General features: G+C 43.2%; 1 protein-coding gene across 6 annotated transcripts in view; it reads right to left on the reverse strand.

The window, feature by feature from the left end:
- The window catches only part of sash1a (SAM and SH3 domain containing 1a), a 256,142-nt gene that overhangs the window by 56,979 nt on the left and 178,264 nt on the right, over positions 1 to 20,899 (reverse strand). For 3 of the 6 annotated variants that reach the window (XM_049589384.1, XM_049589383.1, XM_049589382.1), the window contains exon 2: positions 7,046 to 7,174. In XM_049589384.1, the coding sequence (XP_049445341.1) occupies positions 7,046 to 7,174 (129 nt within the window). Of the gene's footprint in view, positions 1 to 7,045; positions 7,175 to 17,167; positions 17,222 to 17,466; positions 18,174 to 20,291; positions 20,352 to 20,899 lie in introns of those variants that run through there. The other 3 variants (XM_049589387.1, XM_049589385.1, XM_049589386.1) reach the window with 3 other exon arrangements.

Below are 20,899 nucleotides of genomic sequence, written 5' to 3' on the forward strand. Positions count from 1 at the left end.
GGATCTCACAGGAAGTTCTACATGACTGAATTGGCATTTAAATCTCACGCTAAAAGCAAGAAACATAACAGTCTGCAATGCCACCTCTCAACTGCTACCGCTTCCTTCCAATAAGGGCTTGAGTGTGTGTGTGTGTGTGTGTGTGTGTGTGTGTGTGTGTGTGTGTATGTGCATATTTGCAGCCCAGGCCTGCCTGCGCCTACACTGTGGAGCATTCCTAAGCCATGAGGATCATCAGTGTTTTGGTATTTCAAGACAAATACCGGCGTTATTACAAATTCCAATGACAGAGTCACGATGCTGAAATCACAGAATAAATTACAAATATACCACTTTTCTTTCCACAGAGGTTATGGCAACAATGGAGCCACGCCAACGTCATTTTAAAGTAATCTTAAAGCAATAAATGCTGCTGTTTGAGCATGTTGAGCTGCTGCGTCTCCAGGCAAGAGCCTGAAGGTGCAGAGGACAAATAAGCAGCAGAATTCATGACACAGAGTTTGTCTTTCTTCCACGCTGTAGCCTTAACCCGGCTGAACTGACCCACTTTGACGAACAAACTTCAGGCAGGCATTAGCACATTAACCACGCTGTTCCTCACCTTATGGCGAAACAAAACACAAGTCTGTGCTTGAGTCATGACCCCCAGCTGTCAACCTACTCAGCTAGAAAACCATTACGGAGCATTCCTGAGGAGAGCAGATCAATCTGACACCAGCTGAGGCGTTTTTGTGTCAAACATGTTTCAATTATGAAGTCAACAGCGAGGCCGAACGACTGACAGATTCTGGCTGGAGCTTCAAAGCATTTAATCTTCAAGGCCCGCTTGTTTATCCACGACTTTAAAACGGCTCTCAGGGATATTACCGCAGATAAATGTTGCAATGTCTCATTATGGTTTACAACATGTAGAAATGTGTTAAAAAGTTCACCCCGCAACCACACATTCCAGAGTGATCGGTTTTGATTTATATTTGATGTGAATCACTCTGCTCCAACACTGTGGTTTGAGAGACATGCTAATATCTAGTTTGATGTTTCTCCTCCGTCGGCTATACACGATTACCCACCCGACCGACCAGTCTCTGCACGCCTGTGAGATCCCTCTGGTAGCTTCTATGTCCATGTTTTGGCAGGTTTTCACCTTCAGTAGTAAATACAGGGCTGATGGAAATATAGTAAAAGAAAGTTTAAGAGAGAAAGACCTTTCAAAAAGCTTTATCTTCTTATATTTATCTATTGATCACATTTGAAAACGTTTTAATTCACTTTCTGAACTCTGTGAAAGTGAAGTTCTGACCCACATATCTATCCTTCTATCTGACCTCAATACTGATATTGTGACAGAATTGTAGGGTTGACAATTGGTCCTTTTGCAAAATATTAACACAATGGGATTTGTAATAAGTAATGATGTCTAAAGGAGTAAATGCAAATAATACAACAGCCTGGTACATTCAGAAAATTACATCACTCTACTGTAATGCAGCCTTTAAAACCAGGAAAAGACAACACTTATGGTACTATGGCATCCGACATCAACATTATTTATTTTATTTAGCACATTTTCTATTTATTATATTTTTACTTATTATTTTTAATTTAATTTTAATTTATTTTATTATCTATTTCATTTTTATTTATTTAATTATTATTAGTATAATTTATTGTATTTTTTCTTATTATTTTTATTTCATTTTTATTTTTTATTATTATTATTCAATTTATTTTTATTTATTATTTTTATTTTATTTTTACTTATAATTATTTATTTTATTTTTATTTATTGGTGATGTGATTAAGGTATTTTTCTAGGTTGTCGCTTGTTTGTACCTTTTAACTTTTAACTTAAGCTTCTAAAAATGTCATTGTATTGGTACAATAACAATAAAGGACTTCTATATTCTACATCTAGTCTCATATCAGGATATATCTCACCCGGCCCCGATATATCCAGCACATGATGAGACACTCTAAATGGCTAAAAGACAATCAAGTGTTTGACCATACTCTGTAACTTATTCAAATCTTGAGGGTTTGCTTTGTTTTTATGTATTATGCATTGTTGTCCTTGTTTTTACATATTTTATGAATTCTTATGAAGTGTACTCTGTTCCATGTACAGACTACATTTTGGTAGTTGTCATCACACCTGCCCAGGGAGTACAGTTAAAAATGAGCCAAGCTGGCAAACTGGAACATTTACAGAAAGGTTTATAAATGTGCATTATCCTTGTAATCTTAAACTGTATAAATAAATTCAGAAAAATCACAATAAAAAACACAATTTTGGGAAAAATAAATCTGAATTTGGCAAAATCTAAAACAGATTTAACAGGGCCTTATGACTAGCACATGAACCACAGGCAGCACAAAAAGAAACAGAGCTTCAGGGTGAAAAGAAAAACACATTATTCATGCACTCCTACAAAACTCCTAAGACCGAGCGTCAGAGCTGAAAAGGAGGCTGAAACAAAATCAGTGCAGAAACTAATTATCTCTGTAACTGAAGTCTGGAAAATAAATGATATTTAAGTAAACACTGACTCATCTGCATAAAAACTACAAAAAAAATTATAGGCGTAATTATTTGAATTATATTTACAATAATTATACTTGCAATTATCCAAAACATAGGAATACTTAAAGGATTGATCTGAAATGCAGAGCCTCCTGTAGTGTATGTTGATCAGGTGAGATGCATAAATTATCTACAGTTTGGAGTTTGGGTAGAATACTGCCGATCTAACAGATGCCTGACCTTCCACTGTCTCATCACTTGAAACAACACATTTTGTTTAAGTTGCTGAACTCTTTGCTCCCTTTCAATACTTCCTATCACTTCCACCAATAAGCCTTATCCATCACCTAGTCAGCAAAGCCATCCAAACTCTCATTGTCTATAGGAGCGCTGGGAAACTGTGTGTGGTAGCACTAATCTATAGGTCACATTCCCAAAGGGGGGATGTTTGTTCAACCCCTTGTGTCCCTGCTACTCATAAAACTAACATGAAGATGCAGAGGAGCCGAGAGCGGGCAGGAAGTGGGTACATTGATAGTGATCTCTGAGAGAGCCTCTGTCATCAGCTCCTAATAGTGTTTTATCGCAACAGACAGCCATCACTTTGTTAATTGAGAGGCCCGTCCAGAGCTGGCAGACACTGTGCGAGTGAAAACAAACACAAACGTTAAGCTTCAAGCATTTTTGCAAAAATGTTTGTGTTGCAAGAACATTTCCCTAGAAGGGAGCCAAATACCCGAAACAGAAACCAGGGTTCCCATAAAAAAGATCAGTACACTTGCTGGCCTAAGTGTCAAATTGAGAAAGATTTGGAGAACAGAAACAGTCAATAAGAGGCCTCCTTCCTTTTCTGTGGTGTCACCATGCTGACCACTGTTAAACTAGACACTGGGGATTTCTTATGGGAATTTTATGAAAGCAAATTGCCAAGTGTGTTAACGTATGTAGAGTTTGAATCATCATACATTAACTTTAGGCTCCTCTCTTATGGCACCATGCCAGCAACTCTTTCATCTTGGTGTCTGCCTCCTCTTGTAGACTGAGTGTGAAGACCAGGAAAGGTCAACACTAAGGTGACTTTTGCCCCTTTCACACTTGCACTGCAAACCAGAAATTATCTAGCCACTACCCAGAGGAGCTGTATGTGAGAACGTAAATGTCCAAATCAGTTGGACTTTACGCTGCCAGCTCCATAGTACTAAGCCTGTGTGATGTCCAGTTGAGCCCATGTATGGAGAATTCACTATGAGTGAGACCGTGTGAATGATTTGTGATTCGGGAACTTCTGTTAATAAGGTCCGAAGCTGAAATCGTCAGACAAATTCAAGGAATAGCAAAAGACTCTGCTGTTTATGCCCAAACTACAAACCGGCTTAGTGACCACATTGTAATCTGCATCATGTCCTGCCTCCTGCACGTTCTTCCCAGGTGCCACCCTTTGCCTAAACTATCCACCCATCCATTTTCATCTGCTTATCTGGGGCTGGATCGCAGGGGCAGCAGGCCAAGCAAAGCACCCCAGACATCCCCACCCCTCAGCAACGCTTTCCAGCTTCTCCTGGAGGACCCCGAGACGTCCCCAGGCCAGATGAGCTATGTAATCCCACCAGTGTGTTCTGGGTCTACCCCGGGGCCTTCTACCAGTGGGACATGCCCAAAACACCCAGGAGGCATCCTGATCAGATGCGCGAACCACCTCAACTGACCCCTTCGACACAAAGGAGCAGCGGCCCTACTCCAAGCTCCTTACGCTATCTCGAAGGCTGAGCCCAGCCACCCAAAGGAGGAAACTCATTTGGGCCACTTGTATCTGCGACCTCATTCTTTCGGTCCCTACCCAGAACTCATGATCATAGGTGAGGGTTGGGACGTAGATGGACCAGTAAAACTCCCTTGCTTGAGGCAGTCACTCTCAACCTGGAGGGGGCAATACACAGGTTTCCAGCAGAGAACCATGGCCTCAGATTCAGAGGTGCTGACTCTCACCCCACCTCTTCACACTCGGCTGCAAACCTGCATGCTGGAGGTCACCAAACTGCGTATTTACAGTAAGCAAGAACGGTTCTTGACACAGACAATTTCCTGTTGTGTGCTACATGTGTTAAAGGGAAACTTAGGGTAGTGTCTTGACCTGATTCTCCAGACACTGTCTGGACTTCATATGAGAAAACAGCTCTAGGCTCCTCTCTTTGGGCACCTTCTGGCTCTTCTTGTAGTCTGAGTCAGAAGAGGTCAAAGCTCAGGTGACCTTCACCTCATGAGCGGAGTGACTGAGTAACCTGCATGATCCCAAAAACTTACTTTAGGAAAAACATGAGATGTTTAGAGGCATTCGTCAAAAATAGAAAAGAACTGACCTATGAATGTGAAGCAGCGATAAAAACAAAGACAATGACTGGAGAGGGAGTGGGTCTTGCAGAGGCGTGACTGCGTCACCCACCATCCTGTACCCTTTCCAAGTGACAGGTCTCTCCTTAAAGGGCAAGTCCCTCAGGAGTGCAACTTGCTAAATGCCTCCCCATTAATGTGGCTCTTGGACATTGTGACCTTCTCTAACCATCTGCTATTGGTCCTGAGGGAGGCGGCTGCATGACGTTGGCTTGCAGCCACTGATTTCTGGACACACTTCACAAGATACAAGAGTCATTCGCTACGGTCTTTCAGACTGTTTGTCCGTTTCTCAGCCCTTATTCTTACTTCATCTTGGTCTCCAATGCTCTGCCTGTCTTTCTTCACATCTCTTGCCTTACTTTCACAATATATTTCATTTTTTAATCCCAGTTTTACAGACACTGCCACAGCCTTTCAGTCTATGAGGGTATCAAGCCCAGCGGAAAACTACCACCCAAGAGGAGGAATTTCATCTCAACCTACTCTTACCCTCACTGTAGAAAAGGCTGTTCTACACTTGAATAGTCCTCAGACCTAATTTTAGAAAAGGGCTTCACTGAAATGCAAGGCAAAGTTCAATCCATATAGCGTGGGTTGAAACTGCGCTTTTGAGAGCTCTCAATAAGGTGTTGTCTGACCTATATTCCTTCCTTCATGTTTTTTTTTCTCCTCTCTCTCCTTCTCCTATATTTTGGTGCCAAACTTTGCAGAGTGGCGGGACAGCTGCAGGCTCTCACATTCTCCACTCCTTCTCTTCATTCCCCTCATCCTCCTCCCTTCGTCTTCCTCTGTTCACATCCTTATCCTCCTCCTGTCCTGGGCTTCAGGCTCGGGGCCCAGTCAGCTCTTTTCCTCTCTTCTTACACCCAGGCTGCGAAATCTGCCCTGATTGCTTCCTCTTCCCCAGTTTTATCTCCTCAGGATGAAACCTTCCCAAACTATAAAACATCTAGAGGTAATTCATATCACTGTGAAACTCAGACGACGGCCACACGGAGAGAACACTTAACCTACGATCAGAGGTGATGCATCTACGAATCCACAGCTATGAACTTTTTTTATGCTTTCAAATCCCTCTCAAAAAGCTGTGAGAACAGGATGTCTGCCCGCAGTCATTAAAAGGAAGCGTGCAATAAATCAGCTATCCATCTGAGCCATACCTGTCAACCCAACCAAAACCACATGGCTGCCGTCGAGCAGAAGAGGCCTCCCATTGAACTGGAAAACCAGTAATGACAGACAAAAATATATGAGCAGAGACAATTTGGACAGGGGCTAAAATAAGAAAAGCTGAGGTAACATGATATCAGGGTGAGCAGAATCTGCAGAGGGGGACTGAATCATTATTTCGTCAGGCAGTACTATTATATCTGTGACACCTTACTGCCTAATTTTATTTAAATTGGACATTTTTTAAAGCAGATCTGTGACTGTGGAGTAGCAGCAAGCCAAAGTCGGAAAAAGTGGCTACTTTTCCTATTTATTTGTTTTAGAAATTGAGCACAAATGCCATTTTCTAAGGGTTCAAACCAATTAAATTCCCCATGAATAAGTCATAGAGCAATTATGAAGTTAGCATAACACTCAGCTCTTGTATTTGCAGACCTACTGGGTAGTGTGCAGCACAGAGCTGCGCCCTCTGTAGCAGCACCAGCAACATTCCTTCATACATTTGCGTGTAGCTTGGCAACCGAAGGGGTGCCCCACTACCCTACATCCTTGTGAAAAAGGACCCCCCAAACTACCCCGTGGACCTCCAGAACACCACTGCATTCACATCCAGAAAAGGCATACTGCCTTTGGGGGAAAGTCTTAAAACCTTAGCACACATTCATGTTTGTTCCACCGCCGATGCTCCTTGCCAGGCTGTTGGCTAAGACTGTGGAAATTACACTGTGTAAAGCTATGAGACGATTCGAAAAGGGGGATTTTTAGGGTCATTATTAAGGGATTTGCAAAGAAAATTATCATTTGTCCAAAGCAATTTGGAAGAATGCAAACTGAGTGGTGAGCGAGAAATGTTGTGGCTTACAGCTGTTTTTGCTCAAACCATGTTGCTAGGCATTTTATTCTTTTGTGTGTGTGTGTGTGTGTGTGTGTGTGTGTATGTGCGTGTTGGAGTGTTGAATTTACCATGTCAAGCTCTTGGGAGACTCGTCTTTTGCGGAGCTCTTCCATGCGGTCACTGACGTCACTGAAGCAGGTGTTGTAGTACTCAGAGTACTCCTGAGCAAGGTCATCTATGTTGCCCAGAGAACCATCCTGGAGAGAGGAAGAGAAGGAATGGTTAAACTGGGGAACTACGACATCCCGAGAAAGGAAAGCTGATGATCTAATTCGACAGGAAAATTATCTGATTTTTCAGATTTGCAAAATTTGGAACATTTGTTATTCCATGAATCACTTAAAAACTACAACCTTTCACTCTTTCATGCAGCTTCTATCACTTTACAACATCCCTCCAGCGCTTCAGGGAAGGAAAAAGCCCGATCAAGTTAGCACACTGTGTGACAAGCACACTCCCCTCCATCTTCTCCAGTTACAGCACAGCACAGCTTTTTAAAACCACTGTCACACACACTTACAATTAGTGGTGTATAAAAGCTACCTACAGGCGTTCATTTGGGTAAACCTGGCATGGCTTGAGGGTGGCACAGGGATACAAACATAATCACTCATCAACACACATGCACAGAGACATGAGTTGTACACATTCACCAATGTGCTCACACACTCTATCCAAACACAAAAATCTAAAAATACCCCTCAGTAAAAGGTCTGTATGTTTTCGCCGTTCACTCTTATCAAGTCCCGCTCAGCATCTTTGGCCAACCGCTGTTTGATCCTGAGTTTTGTCTTTATCGAGGCTCATATCAAGGATGCCCTTTACCTCCTCAGTCATTCACCAAACTCCAAACCAAAACACAGTCTTCTGGCTAGCTGTGGTTTAGATCAGCACAGTTCCTGTCTTTGTGTGGAAGTCATGTGTTTAGGACTGAGGGAGGAAGCTGCGCTCCAAACAGTGAAGACCTTACCTAACAGAACACTGAAGACTGGCCTTCAGGTTACTTTTGGAAACAGGGACAGTCAGCGAATACAAACTGTCAACACAAGAAGGGGCCTGAATCATGAAGTCAGCTGGGGCATGTTACTTTTACATCAGTTGATGTTTAAGCTTTGGAATACATAGAGCTGCAGAGCGGCGTGAAAATGAAAAGCGCTCTGTAGTTAAACCTGGGGATGGGGACCAAAACTTCCCCAAAAGTACAATGCACAATGACTAATAAAACAAACAAATAGGAAAGAGACTGCCTAACTGAAAGAACCTCGGTTGACTGAGGGGTCTCCGACTGATGATTCAAATCTAGCTTTCAGGGCGCAGCCCTAGAATTCAGACTGACTCATAAACAAATGATCATTTATCAGCTAACGGGTCAGTCTCAATCAGACCAGACACATTTAAAAAGAAATATTTATTCCTTGAATTCAGCCCTTAGGAAGAGCCATCTCTGTTGCACTATGTGGGAGAGAAGACCGCTCATCTCTCGCTTTGGTAAAAATGTAGGCTGTTCTGGCAGTGCTGGCAAACTGCTGAATATTCATCAGTGTTGATCTAATCTGTGCCAGGCAGACAGCTAGCATTGAGTCACTGTGCAGGGTCCGAACAGTCTCTCTCAGTCTCTGTCTTTCTCAACCGGACTCCCTATCCGAGTGCCAGGCCACAAATGAATGGATCACTGTGAGTGTGAGAGAGTGAGTGTGCCGCACACCCACACACATGGTACACGCACGCACATGGGCATAAGGCCTCTGTGAACACACATTAGCATGCACACACATGCACGCAGGAGATTTCAACAACATCGGACCAAAACAAACTGAGACAGACCGATCGTACACAACACTGGCTCAGTGGACGGAGTTACGAAAGGGCACTGAATGCAACGTCGCTGACAGACACACATGTTCTGTCTCAAAAGTCCAGTTTGTCTGGCTGTGATCCGTCCTCCCACTCTCATTACTTGAGAAATTCTGTTTCTGGCCGGACATATGGTTCAAAATGACTGAGATTCCCGGTGGGAGCACTCCCTGTGCACACACATGCTTTCCCCTTCATTCCTCACATTGACTGAAAGCACGCTCTCATTACAGAACACCAAGATGTTCTAATCACCATAAACACGCCACCATTGTGCTCATCTATTCCAGACGATAAGAAAGAGCTCTGTCTTGAGGTTGCACCAACTCCTGATTGACAGAGGGCCTCTGGAGTTGATGCTAAAGATTAGTGGGGTCGTAGAAGTAGAATTAAATAGTCAGGCTTTGCCATTTTTCTGGCCCCACTCCCACAGGAACACTGCATGTGAACCTCAACTGTGGACAGGTAAGGCTGCATGTGATTTGCCGATGTGTGTCAGCATGCGTGCAACACTCGTGTGTGTACGCAGATAACTGGGATTCCTCCAATTCTCCAGTGGCATGAGCTCATAGGGGTCCAACACAGCTGACCCTCACACCCCACCTCCACCACCACCTTGTAAAGTGATACCGCATACGCTCGGTTGTGTATGTTCACTACAAGACAGCATGTGAAAACAAGTGTAGAGAGCACCTTTGGGGGAATCGACGCAACTTAGAGAACAAGTTAACTATTTTTTGAGGGTGTTAGATTCACAAAACGTGTCAGCAGATGAGCGAGAGTTTAATCCACATTTTAGAGAGGCTCTGTCAATGTAGGAGTGTAGGTGGAAGAGCAAAGAGAGATCCGACAGTGGTCCACACATCCATTTTGGATATGCGGGCAGAAAGTGGTGGGGGTGGAGGCTGGACAAGGGATGATTTGTGGGATACTGACTGGGGCAGCTGTGGGGTGAGAGGAGGATAAAACATCTGGAGTCTGGGAAGAAAGAAATCTGCATCTATAAGAGAGATTCTACGGATGAGTATAAAATCCCCCAGAGCTCATCTGACCTAAAAGGCACGCAGGCCTCACTGTGTTAGCACATCAAGTTAAGTAATAGCCCTTAAAACACTGCTCACTGCAAAAATATCCTTTAAAAACCACTTCAGAAACGAATTAACCACAATAATAAACACATCTACTTTCATGGAGGTATGTCTGAAATGAAGGCTAATACTGGTTCAGCTGATGTAACCACTTCTCCACCCTTGGAAGTGAGGGAGGCCAACTCCCAGTTTTGGCTCAAACAATAGCAACAATAGTCATACAAGAAAAAGCAACACCCAAGCAAAAATGTGAGTGTGTATGTGTGCGTGTATTTACAGTACAAAAAGTGCGTGTCATTTACTGTTCAAGCCCAAGATACCGTCTGCTCGATGGCGATGGCTACTCCCAACGTGCAGCTGAAATCTGTCGACAAAACTGTTGCACGTCACTTCTGTTCCAAGAGTTTTCGCAACACAAAACAGAGAAAAGCCTCTAGGAAATGTTACGGGACACTGCAGCTGAACAAACTCGTAAGAAGTTATAGTGTGAATTAGTGGCTGTCATGTTGTTCGACCATCAAGACGCAAATTACTGGCGTTGCACCACAGTGGATAAATATTTCAGCAATGTGTGATGTGGTTGCTACTAAGCCATAACCAAGTGATTTACACAATATTCATTCAGGATTGCATCGGAGGAATGGGGATGATTAGCATCCGTGCCAGGATTCCATGATATAAATATAGTTTATCCCCTGTCTCTAATGGAAAACAAATCAAATATCCTCAGATTTAGTGCTGGAATATAAATATATAAATGCTCACAATAGGCGGCACACATGAGAATGCAAACAGCATGAAGACCCAGTAGCCTCCAATCGCTTAACCAATTAGCGACGGCATTCCTGGCATTCCTACAACCACAGAAGTTCGTCTCAGACATTCAGTTAATCAGTATAGTCAGGGCCGCTTCAATGTACTGTGTTAAAACCTCTGCTTTTCATGTTTCTATGTTATATATGTAGAATTAATAATCCCTAAGAGTCTACCATTCAAACTGCTTGGCCTGCGTTGTAGCCTTTCTCACAAATGGACATCATTTCCAGCACTTCATGATGCAATGACATGACACACCACTGTTCATTTTGTAACATTTCACAGAATTAATACTCTGACAATGAGCTGCTCTTTTCTATTATTCTAGATAAACACACTGCCAAGAACGAGCAGTCCACAGCCGAAGTGACAATTTCTCCAAGACGGAGCATCTGAATGAATGGCACACCACTAAAGCAATCTCTGTTATTAAAAAATTCCACAGCCAGCATGCAAAGCACTGATAACTCAGGTCTCCTTGCGTGCTTAGGAATCACTGCCAAGACGCACAGCTAATCTCGCAATCAGGTTACACTCAATTCATGCTTTCCACATCATGTTAGATGTTGGAAAGTTGCTCAGAGGAAGTGTTTGTTTATTATAACCGTAGAGAAAGACATGCTAAAAGGCTAAAAGCCATTAGCTCAGTCTAACATCTTTGTTCTGGTCCATCCTCTGGGCTCACATTCCTGGCAGGGTTGAATGGCAGTGTACATGGTATTAACTATTGTTAAAGGGCTGGCCTGGTGACCACCCGTTCTCTTGGGGACGAGAACAATGACAGCAGTTTACAATGGAGCCACGCATCTGATGTAATGTTTGAACGTCAGTAGTGTGATCGCTTTCACTTGCCACACAACCTCAGGACAGGTGCGGCAGGTTTAAATTGCCACCAATTGTCTTGTGTTACATTGTGCTACTGTTTCATCAAGAAGTGAACCAACTCATCTGTCCGTATTTATCCTGAGTCATGGATACATTGGCTCAACGCCAACCCACACAAGAGATCCCCTGACCACACAGTCACCACACAACTCATCATTAAAGCAATACTGAGTAATCCATCCTTTACTCCACCCAGCCCTCTATCAATCTATTTCCTCCAGCTCCTCCAGTACCAAGAATCACATGCTCATTTTTTTCCTGGAGTAGTACAGTAGTCTCACTGAAGGACAAATGGGATGGGAATCAAGGACCTGTTCCAAATTGTCCAAACCATCACAGTTGTCTGCCTCCAAGCCTATCAATTCCCTTTATCAATGCCAGTGTGTTTTTCTGACAATTGCATGTTACAAACCAATGACCTTAAACTCATCTATGCTGCTGGAAACTTGGAACAAAAAGGAGTCATAGTGGAGAGGAAGAAACGGTCCAAAGCATGGCTTCAATTCACAAAGAAAGATCACAACAGTGCTGCTTGTAATGTCTGTAAAATGATCATTTCAAGTAAGACATTAAACACCAGCAATGCGATGAATTTTTTTCTACGCAACGTGGGCTTAAATTCCAGGGATGCCATAAATTTGACACTCACATGCACGACTGCCACTGCTTCCCAACCTAGCAGGAAGTCTGTTACTTAGGATAAATATCCTGTTATAATACCATAACTGTTTTGAGATACAATACATTGCGATGCAATACGATGTGATACGATATGATCCGATGCAATATACTTTATTCTCCCCATTGGGAAATTTGTCTTAGACTCAGGAGCTGCACAAGTAGTGCTGCCTTACAGTAATTGTCCAAAAGAAATGACGCTTCCATCATAAAAATAAAAAAAACACATACTACACATAACAGTAGTAGCGTCCCAGTCGAAATACGCAAGTCTGGACTGATGGTCTAAGGCGGTTTAATCCGTTCTCAATTAACTCCATCGACCAACGTAAGAGCTGAACAGAAATGAAGTAAAACAGAAGGCAAAACAGTGCATTACACTTAGCTCTTGAAGTTAGCAATTACACCAAAACTCAAACTTACTAGACAAGTAGACACAAAGAAATGCCCTCTTGACTGGCGCTAAATACCGCAAGGCTCGATTCCAGCCTGTGGCCCTTTGCTACATGTCATCCCCTCTCTGTCCCCTTTTCAAGCTTACACGGTCCTATCTAATAAAGGCAAAAAAATAAGAGCAATTTGATCAGGAATCAATAAGATAAGGAGCTGGACTGATAATGGCGTAGGTATCACAAAAATTCCATCTATTCCCATCCTTGAAGATAAGTGAAGACAGGTGGATGAAAAGAAAGAGTGGTTCTCATGTGAAATATTGCATCACCCAGCTACAGTGAAAATGTTGGAAGCACTGTTGTGGAGAATTCCACAAAACTTAGAGCCAGATGAAGCCTGACTAAGATGTTGGCCATGGGAGCAAAAGGGGGATGACTGTCGAGGAAGGTGAGGCCAGGGGGCACAGCCCACCCCCTTTAGAGGGCTTCCTGAGGATATCCGTGGCTTGAGCAGAACAGTGCTCTGCCATCCCAACAGAGGAAACCTGCCAGATCTCTGAGTGACCTCAATAATGAGACCAGTCAGGGAGGGGAGAGGAGGGGGAGTGAGCTGAGTTGGACTGGGCAACAATAGACAAAATTAAGGCTATGATAGACTGTGTTAGAACATTATTGGCAAAGACATAACGTGGCCTAGCTAACCACGGTTTGGCAGAAAAGGAACGGAGCATATGCCGCCACTCTGTATGAAGTGCTATGTGGGAGGAAGCACATAGAGATCACCTCATCTAACCATATGTTTCCCAGACACAATCAATACTCACGTCTGGAGAGCTGTATCCAATCCTTAGGTCTCGAGATGAAGTGCCGACTTGTACACAATCAGTGTTCTCCAAATGGACAAACTCCCACCCACACTGTGTGAAACACCACAAAACTCTCTTCAAAACAGAGACAGATTCCCTGCAGGCAAGTACAATATTTCCACAAGGCCTCAGCTCAAGATGACCTTTCAAGCAAGATCGGGATGAGGCGCTTCTTTCAAAGAGGTAAATCCGGGTTTGTGATCAAATAATCTAGACTAGGAAAGAGCAAACTTGGAAGCGTTCCCTGAGTCTCAGTGTTTCTCCTCTATGTTTTGTTGAGAAACACAGCAGTTATTCCAGATCAAATTGAACCCCTGAGAGTCATAGGACATTTGCTAAAGGAGAAGCAATGGAGAGGAACTGGAACTGATTATTACAGAGATCTTAACGTCTGTATAAATGCACACCTCAAAGCACATTATGCTGATGCAGAATTCTTGGCTTCCAGTCAGGCAGTTTTAACATGCTCATTTAGCATTCGATAAAGGAAGTTCAGGTCTGAGGAAAAAAAACCTGTCTCCAGAAGAACTAGGAGCAAATCCCCCTTCAGACATCTGTAAATCCGACCTCTTAGACCAGCCTTAGCTCCTGCACCGTTCCGTCATAAAACGCCTTTGACTCTTAATTAGCTCAAGTGCTATTTACTCGGCTTCAACCACAAATAAATGACTGGCTTTCTTAGGTATTCTTATTAAACACATTCCACAACAGGCTGCTGTGCATGGTTAGCTTCAGTGTCAAGGCCTGCTCAGAAAAACTCCCGCAGTGCCGTTTGATTTACAGCCAAAACATGACGAAAACATATTTTGAAGGCACAACTGCAGATGACATTACGTAGGATGAGCTCGCGCTTTGCCACTGGCTGTTTTAATGCTTATCTGTGCTGTCACCTCAGTGGAAAGAGGAGCTCTTGAGTTTGGCGTGCGTGCTGAAACACAAAGTAAAGAGTGAAAGACAGGAGTGTTGTAAGCATGTCGACCTGATCTTTATCAGGAGTTGACGAGTATCCGTATAAGTATGCAGGCCTGTTCTCACGTGTGGGGAAGCCATGACAAAACGCATTTGTAACAGTGAGTTAAATTTGGGTCAACAGGCTTGGCGCAAACCCAAAATTTTAAAGGGTATTCACATATGGGCTCCCCAGCAGAACAAAAGCCATTGAAAGTCATAGGGCAACATTTATATATAGCAGATCCATTTGATTTTGAGATAGGTGTTCATTGTGCTCCGGATATTGCTCAAAGATAGGAGCCTGAGTACATTGTTGGGAGTGAAAGTCGGGATATTTAAAAGGTCCAGTGTGCTGGATTTAAGGGATATATTGGCAGAAATGGATATAATATAATAAGTAATAGGTAAGGTCTGTTTGTTTTGGAGATGAAGAGACCTCAGCGGATACTTTAGCTCCCAGTAAAAACCTCCTCAACAATCAACACTGAGGGGAATCCTAAGCAGGAGTGCACGCTTGGCACATGAGAGAAGTTTCAGCTGGTTGCAATCTGCAATCCTCACTGCTATACGCCACTAAACCCCACACACTGCTCCTTTAAGAGACTTATTTTTGTGTTTTTTTATTGGGACTGTGTACTATTTAAGCCAATAAATCAATACCTTTTCAAAGCAATAAAAACATCTTCTTGTGTGCTTATCACCCGCAGGAATACTGCAAAGACACAGTATAAGGAAACCATTGTATTTACATAAACTACGCCTGCAGGCCGACATCATCTCCAACAGCTCATCACCAGAAGTCCATTCACTTTCCGAGAAGAGCACCCAAAAGAAAATCATTCATTATCACGGCTGTCGACCAGTTAGTTCTAGTATGACAAACTGACCTGCTGAACTTTTGCGAGACGCCGTCAGCAGCCAAAAAGGCCGATCGAGTTCCATACTTTCACACTTCTAATCTTTCCAATAGGAAAATAAGATGGTCACAGCTATCCAGGCTTTCCCAAGACATAAACGTGTAATGTGATACAGTACGTGGAACAAGAGTCCAACAAAAGCTGAGGTCAGTGATATTGAAATAATACCAGAGTGCTATGTCTGCTGGCAGCATAGCTGATGATTTCCAAATCACTTTAGATGAGTGTTGCAGGATGTTTGTTGGCATTAGCATTAGTGTATGGTTCCAACTGTGTTGATGTTAGCAAAGAAAATGAGGCTTTTATCAATATTATTAACTGGTGAAAACTTTAAAAGATGATTGGAGAACACAGTGGAGATGTGTCTGACAAATATCTCAAGAACAAAAGAGTTCAAAGAGCTTGTTGCTGTTGTGTTGTGTGGTGGTTGGTGGCTGTAGGAAGATGGGTAGGTCACCTAAGAGGAAGTGGGTATACTGCCCTATATATTCCAATATACAGTAAACAGCCAGAAAAAGAGGTGTGTATACTCCATAGGCCTGCGTATCCTCCACTGTGTGTGTGCATGTGTGTTTCAGCTCAAGGGGAAAAACCTCAAAGATGAGCACAGCCTTGCAGACATTTGCCTCCAGAGCAATAAATCTAGATAAATTGCCTGGCCGGGAGCCAGGTCTCCCACCCGGTGTCAGAGGGCAGGACGCCCCCCGCACGCACCCCCCTACATGCACACACACAAACACAGAGGCTCACACACTCTTGCATTTACACACCATTCACATCTTCAGTGCCAGACCAAACCAAATTAACACCTCTGTCTTTGAAGAGACTGGAAGTGACGGCAACACATTTGGTCAGCAGATCAATCAGACACAACGGCCTGTGAAAATCAAGAATGCAAAAACGATGTTGCAACATACGACAACTCCAAAGTCACAAACATGTAGAGTAAATCTGACTCTCTCTAGACCAGGGGTGTCAAGACTCATTTTAGTTCATGGTTCGGATGGGCCAGACCAATAAAATCATCACACAATGACCTATAAGTACCATCAACGTTCGTTCTTTTACAAAACAGATAGCTGAATTGTCTTTTACCTTTTTGTCTTTTACTGATACAGATTCTTTTAAACTAAAGCTGCTGATTGACAATACTGCGGAACATATACACACTGTTCAATATCTTTAAACATGGTCACAGTAAGTATGCATTGTTATATCAGAGAACTGTATCCTGGTCAGGGTGGAAAAGCCTCTGAAGCAGGCAACACATTGTTTAACTTGTTCCTGAAACCTTGTCTAGTCATCTTGAGGGCCGGATTGGACCCTTTCGCTGGCTGGTTCTGGCCCACAGGCCGTATGTTTGACACCCCTGATTTAGACTGAGATAGCAGCAGTTCACATGGAAAACAGGGCATTAGAAATGTCTTGTGATCAATCACAATACTGACACACAAATGTGTAAAATATTATAATCTGGTAGACCTTGAGGTGAACTTCAGGAAATCCAAAGCACCTCTGATAACCTGCATTTCCAGTTTTATGTTTGGCACCATCCAGTCAACAATAAAGACACAACACACTCCTCAGCCGGAGGCCTCAGCAACAAAATCATGTTTAACTTGGAGAGAAATAACAGCCCATCCAGTCAAACCAAACAAAGCATGAAATGCTCCACAGCCACAAAGAACATGGCAGCAAACACAACACCTCGTACAAAGGGTTATTCTTCAATGTGTAACATACCATAGGCTCACTTGAGTCCTGTTTGCATGGAGATCCGACTGATTTAACAGTATGAATTCGTCACCAGCACCTAACCCAGCTGAATCCCGGACCACATGAGTGCTGGTGGATTTAAATCTGCGGCCTATAAGGACGCGAAGAGGTGATTTGATGCGTGATTTGCATGCACCCACTCAATCACTCAATCTGCAAATCAGTGTCAACTTTGAGGATTAGGAGGGGAAACTCTCAGTTAGTTGTGAGTGTATGATGTCAGTCTATCACCCTGCCCCCCTTCCCCTTCCTCCCCTAAAACTTACCAGCATCCCCATAACGTCCGTCCACAGTTGGGAAAAACTGTCGGACGCGGCAGCGCTGTCTGCCCGGGGCTCCTCGGCAGGCGCACCGGTCCCCTGATCACCCTCCATAATGTTTCAATATGTTCAGTCAGACCAATCTGGCGCACAAAAATCTCGACTCCAAGCCTCCAGGCAGGGGGGGCCTGATCAGCAGCAACAAACGAGATATGGGTGCCAAGGCTGCTCCTAGACAAAGTTGCCCTTGACGCACCGGTGAAACGCTCCAGCATTGCTTGGCACGATCCGAAGTTTAGTGCGTAAATTGCGTCCTGACATGTTTACGAAACTCCCACAACAACTCGTGCGTCGAATTCAAGTAATTAAAACAAACGGAAAACGGAAAGAAAACCGGCTCTGAGCTGCCCCACAACAGGTCTGAAACTTTTTCCTAGCGGGTGTTCCCTGCTCCACAGTCCGCACACCGCGGATCCCTGCCCGGGCAGAAAGCAAACCTCACACCGGGGGAATGTGTCGTCCAAGTGGGTGTGAAGTTCCTGGGAAGTTAAAGGAAATCCTCGACGAGTGATGGAAAAGTGTCTAAACTAGTAGAGCGAGGACACAGAAGCGTATTTCCATTAAAAATATCGAGTGAGAGGACGCCCGGAGCTGAGAGCAAATCCTCCAAACACTGCGCCTCCCCCTCTCTGCACCCGCCGTTTCTCCCTCTGTCTCTGCCTCACTCACACACACACACACACACTCCTCCCAACAAAACACTACAGAGGAAAAACACACTTGTGTCAGAGGCACAATGGCCAGGAATGACGAGTCATTAATATTTCAGTAAGTCATATGAGAGGTCATTCCAGATTTGTGTGAGAAATATTATATAATCTAACCATAAGGCACTTTTAGTTTTAACCCCAAACACCATAGTTATGAGTTTCCATATGTCTGCTGTACTCATTGGTGACTTCAGTGACCATATCCTACATAAAAAATAATCATTATGTCCCTATTGCAGTCTATGGACGCTTTAAATGGTGAGATTAGAGTTTTGCAGAGGCCAGTATCGCTCTGAAAGCCATCACAGGAGTATAGTTCATTTAAGGCAGGGGTGTCAAACTCATTTTAGTTCATGGGCCACAAACAGCCTAACTTGATTTCAGATGGGTTGAATCAATAAAAACATCACGCAACAACCTATAAGTACCATCATCTCCCCAAGGTACATTCTGTAGACGTTCATCCTTTTACAAAATAAATGAACAGCCTGAGAGATAGCAGACCCTACGTAGCCTACACTGCTGTGAGCATTTATACTTGTGCGGTGGTGTGTCTGTGTCACTCTTACACCTCCAAAACACCAGTTGGCGATGTAGGTTTCTATAAAGTGCTGTGAAGTTTAGTTGATTCAAAACACACATTAAACACACATTAATCATGGCTTAATAGAAACAATCTCAAACTCAAGTACACAAATCAGCTTCACTATAACTCGCAGCATTCACAGACAAACACTTGTCTTTATCTGGACACATTTTCCCCACAAATACAACATGCTAACGTTATTAGCACAAGCCTATGGCATTTTACATTGTATAGATCAGCCTAGCAGCTAGCAGACTTTTCCTCTACTCATATGAAACCAGGGACAACAGCAACATTTAACAAAGGTAACGTTACAAAATTTGTCTCCATTACAACTCACAAGGTTCACTGACAAAACAACTGTCTTATACTAAACACATTTTCCAAACAAATTCAACATGCTAACGTTATTAACACAAGCCTATGGCATTTTACATTGTATAAATTAGCCTAGCGACCGACCGAGACTTCCTTTGCTCATATGAAGCCAGGATAAATCACACAGAAGACTTAAAATGCTATTTTAGTGGAGGCTTTATTGTCTTCACAATTTATTGTTTATCTGTGAAATTTAAGTAAACAAAAGCTTTGTTTCCACTGAGGGAAATGGTTTCAGCTTACAGAAACAGACAGGTGGTCTGCATCGCCGTGATGTGTAGTTACATTTCTAGGGAGGTGCATGTCAGGCTACGGCGTAGATTTGATGCAGAAGTATAAATTGCGCCTAAGTATTCATTGTTATATCAGAGAACTGTTTGCCTGTCAGGGTGGAAAACCCTCTGAAGCAGAATTTTACGTGAAGTAGGCAATACCTTGTTTAACCCCTTTGTTTGGACCCTTAGGCGAGCCGGTTCTGGCCCACGGACTGTATGTTTGACACCCCTGATTTAAGCTCAGAAAACTTTTTATCTCATGCTGACAGGGCTTTCCACCAATACGTCTCTCCAGCCAGCGCTGAATAGGGACAGTGAACAAAGCACATTCTCCACACAATTGTATGAAAAACAAAAAAGCGCATGGGAAAAATGTTTTTAAGGGGGTGATGCATGCTGGGTCCTGCGCCTGGCAAAAATCTGGACAAACTCCTGGACAATAACATGAGGAAAAAAAACATGGGACTTTGACTGTAACTGCTTAATTTGTTCAGATCACAAACAGCAGTTGGTACACAATGCAACAGCAGCGTCCTCTGGGCCCCAGATCTCATTTGAATACGTAAGATAAAAAGAAACATGTTATGTACAAGCATGAAATTGCACAGCTATCCTGTCTGATCAGCCGTTTGTTCCGCTCCACCAGCAGGCTACTCTATTGTAATGAAGAAGTCCTGAGACTCTCTCTGATTCTCCCTGTTGTTGTCAGAAGCACATTTTCTCCGAGCTGCAACAGCTGCCGGGTCTTGTGACAGATGCCAGAAGGATGAGAGACAGAGAGAAAGAGAGAGACGGAGTGTAAGATTGAACCTTTTAAATCACCTCGCTGTAGCTCCCTTCCCCGTGGTTCCAAGCCAATTGAAAATGCTGCTTCACCTGCTGTTTACCAGATCAGCCTACAACACCACACGCAATGAGAACACGTATTTAAAGGTAACATATCCAGAGGAAAAAGAAAAGACCAGGAAAAACATTAACCACACATTCCTCTCTGTAACCATGCAAAAAGTGATCAGTTACACAATGATCCCCACAGATACAGTTTCACCTGTAGTGGAAGGAGATACATGATACAGGCCGTCTATTGTGGATTATGAAGGGTGCAAAAGGCTCCAACACGTTTCAGGGACATCTCCTCATTTTTGCAGCACAGTCTACACGTGATTGATTTTATCAGTAATACAAAGACATTTATGCTTAAAACCAAACTAACAGTCTGGAGACTGGAGAAAATGTATTCATTGTGTTAGTCCGACTAAAACTGGACTTTTAAAACACATTAGTCCGAATGAAATCCTACTAAAGTCTGACTAACACACCCAGATAATGCGTTTGGGAGTCAAAGTACTCCTGCAGATATCCAGTCAATTGGACTTCCGCCCTGGGCTTTGACCCAGAAGTCGAAAGCATTAAATACATAACAGAACAAG

This window comes from Epinephelus fuscoguttatus, linkage group LG11 (genome assembly GCF_011397635.1).
Source record: "Epinephelus fuscoguttatus linkage group LG11, E.fuscoguttatus.final_Chr_v1".
NCBI lineage: Eukaryota > Metazoa > Chordata > Actinopteri > Perciformes > Serranidae > Epinephelus > Epinephelus fuscoguttatus.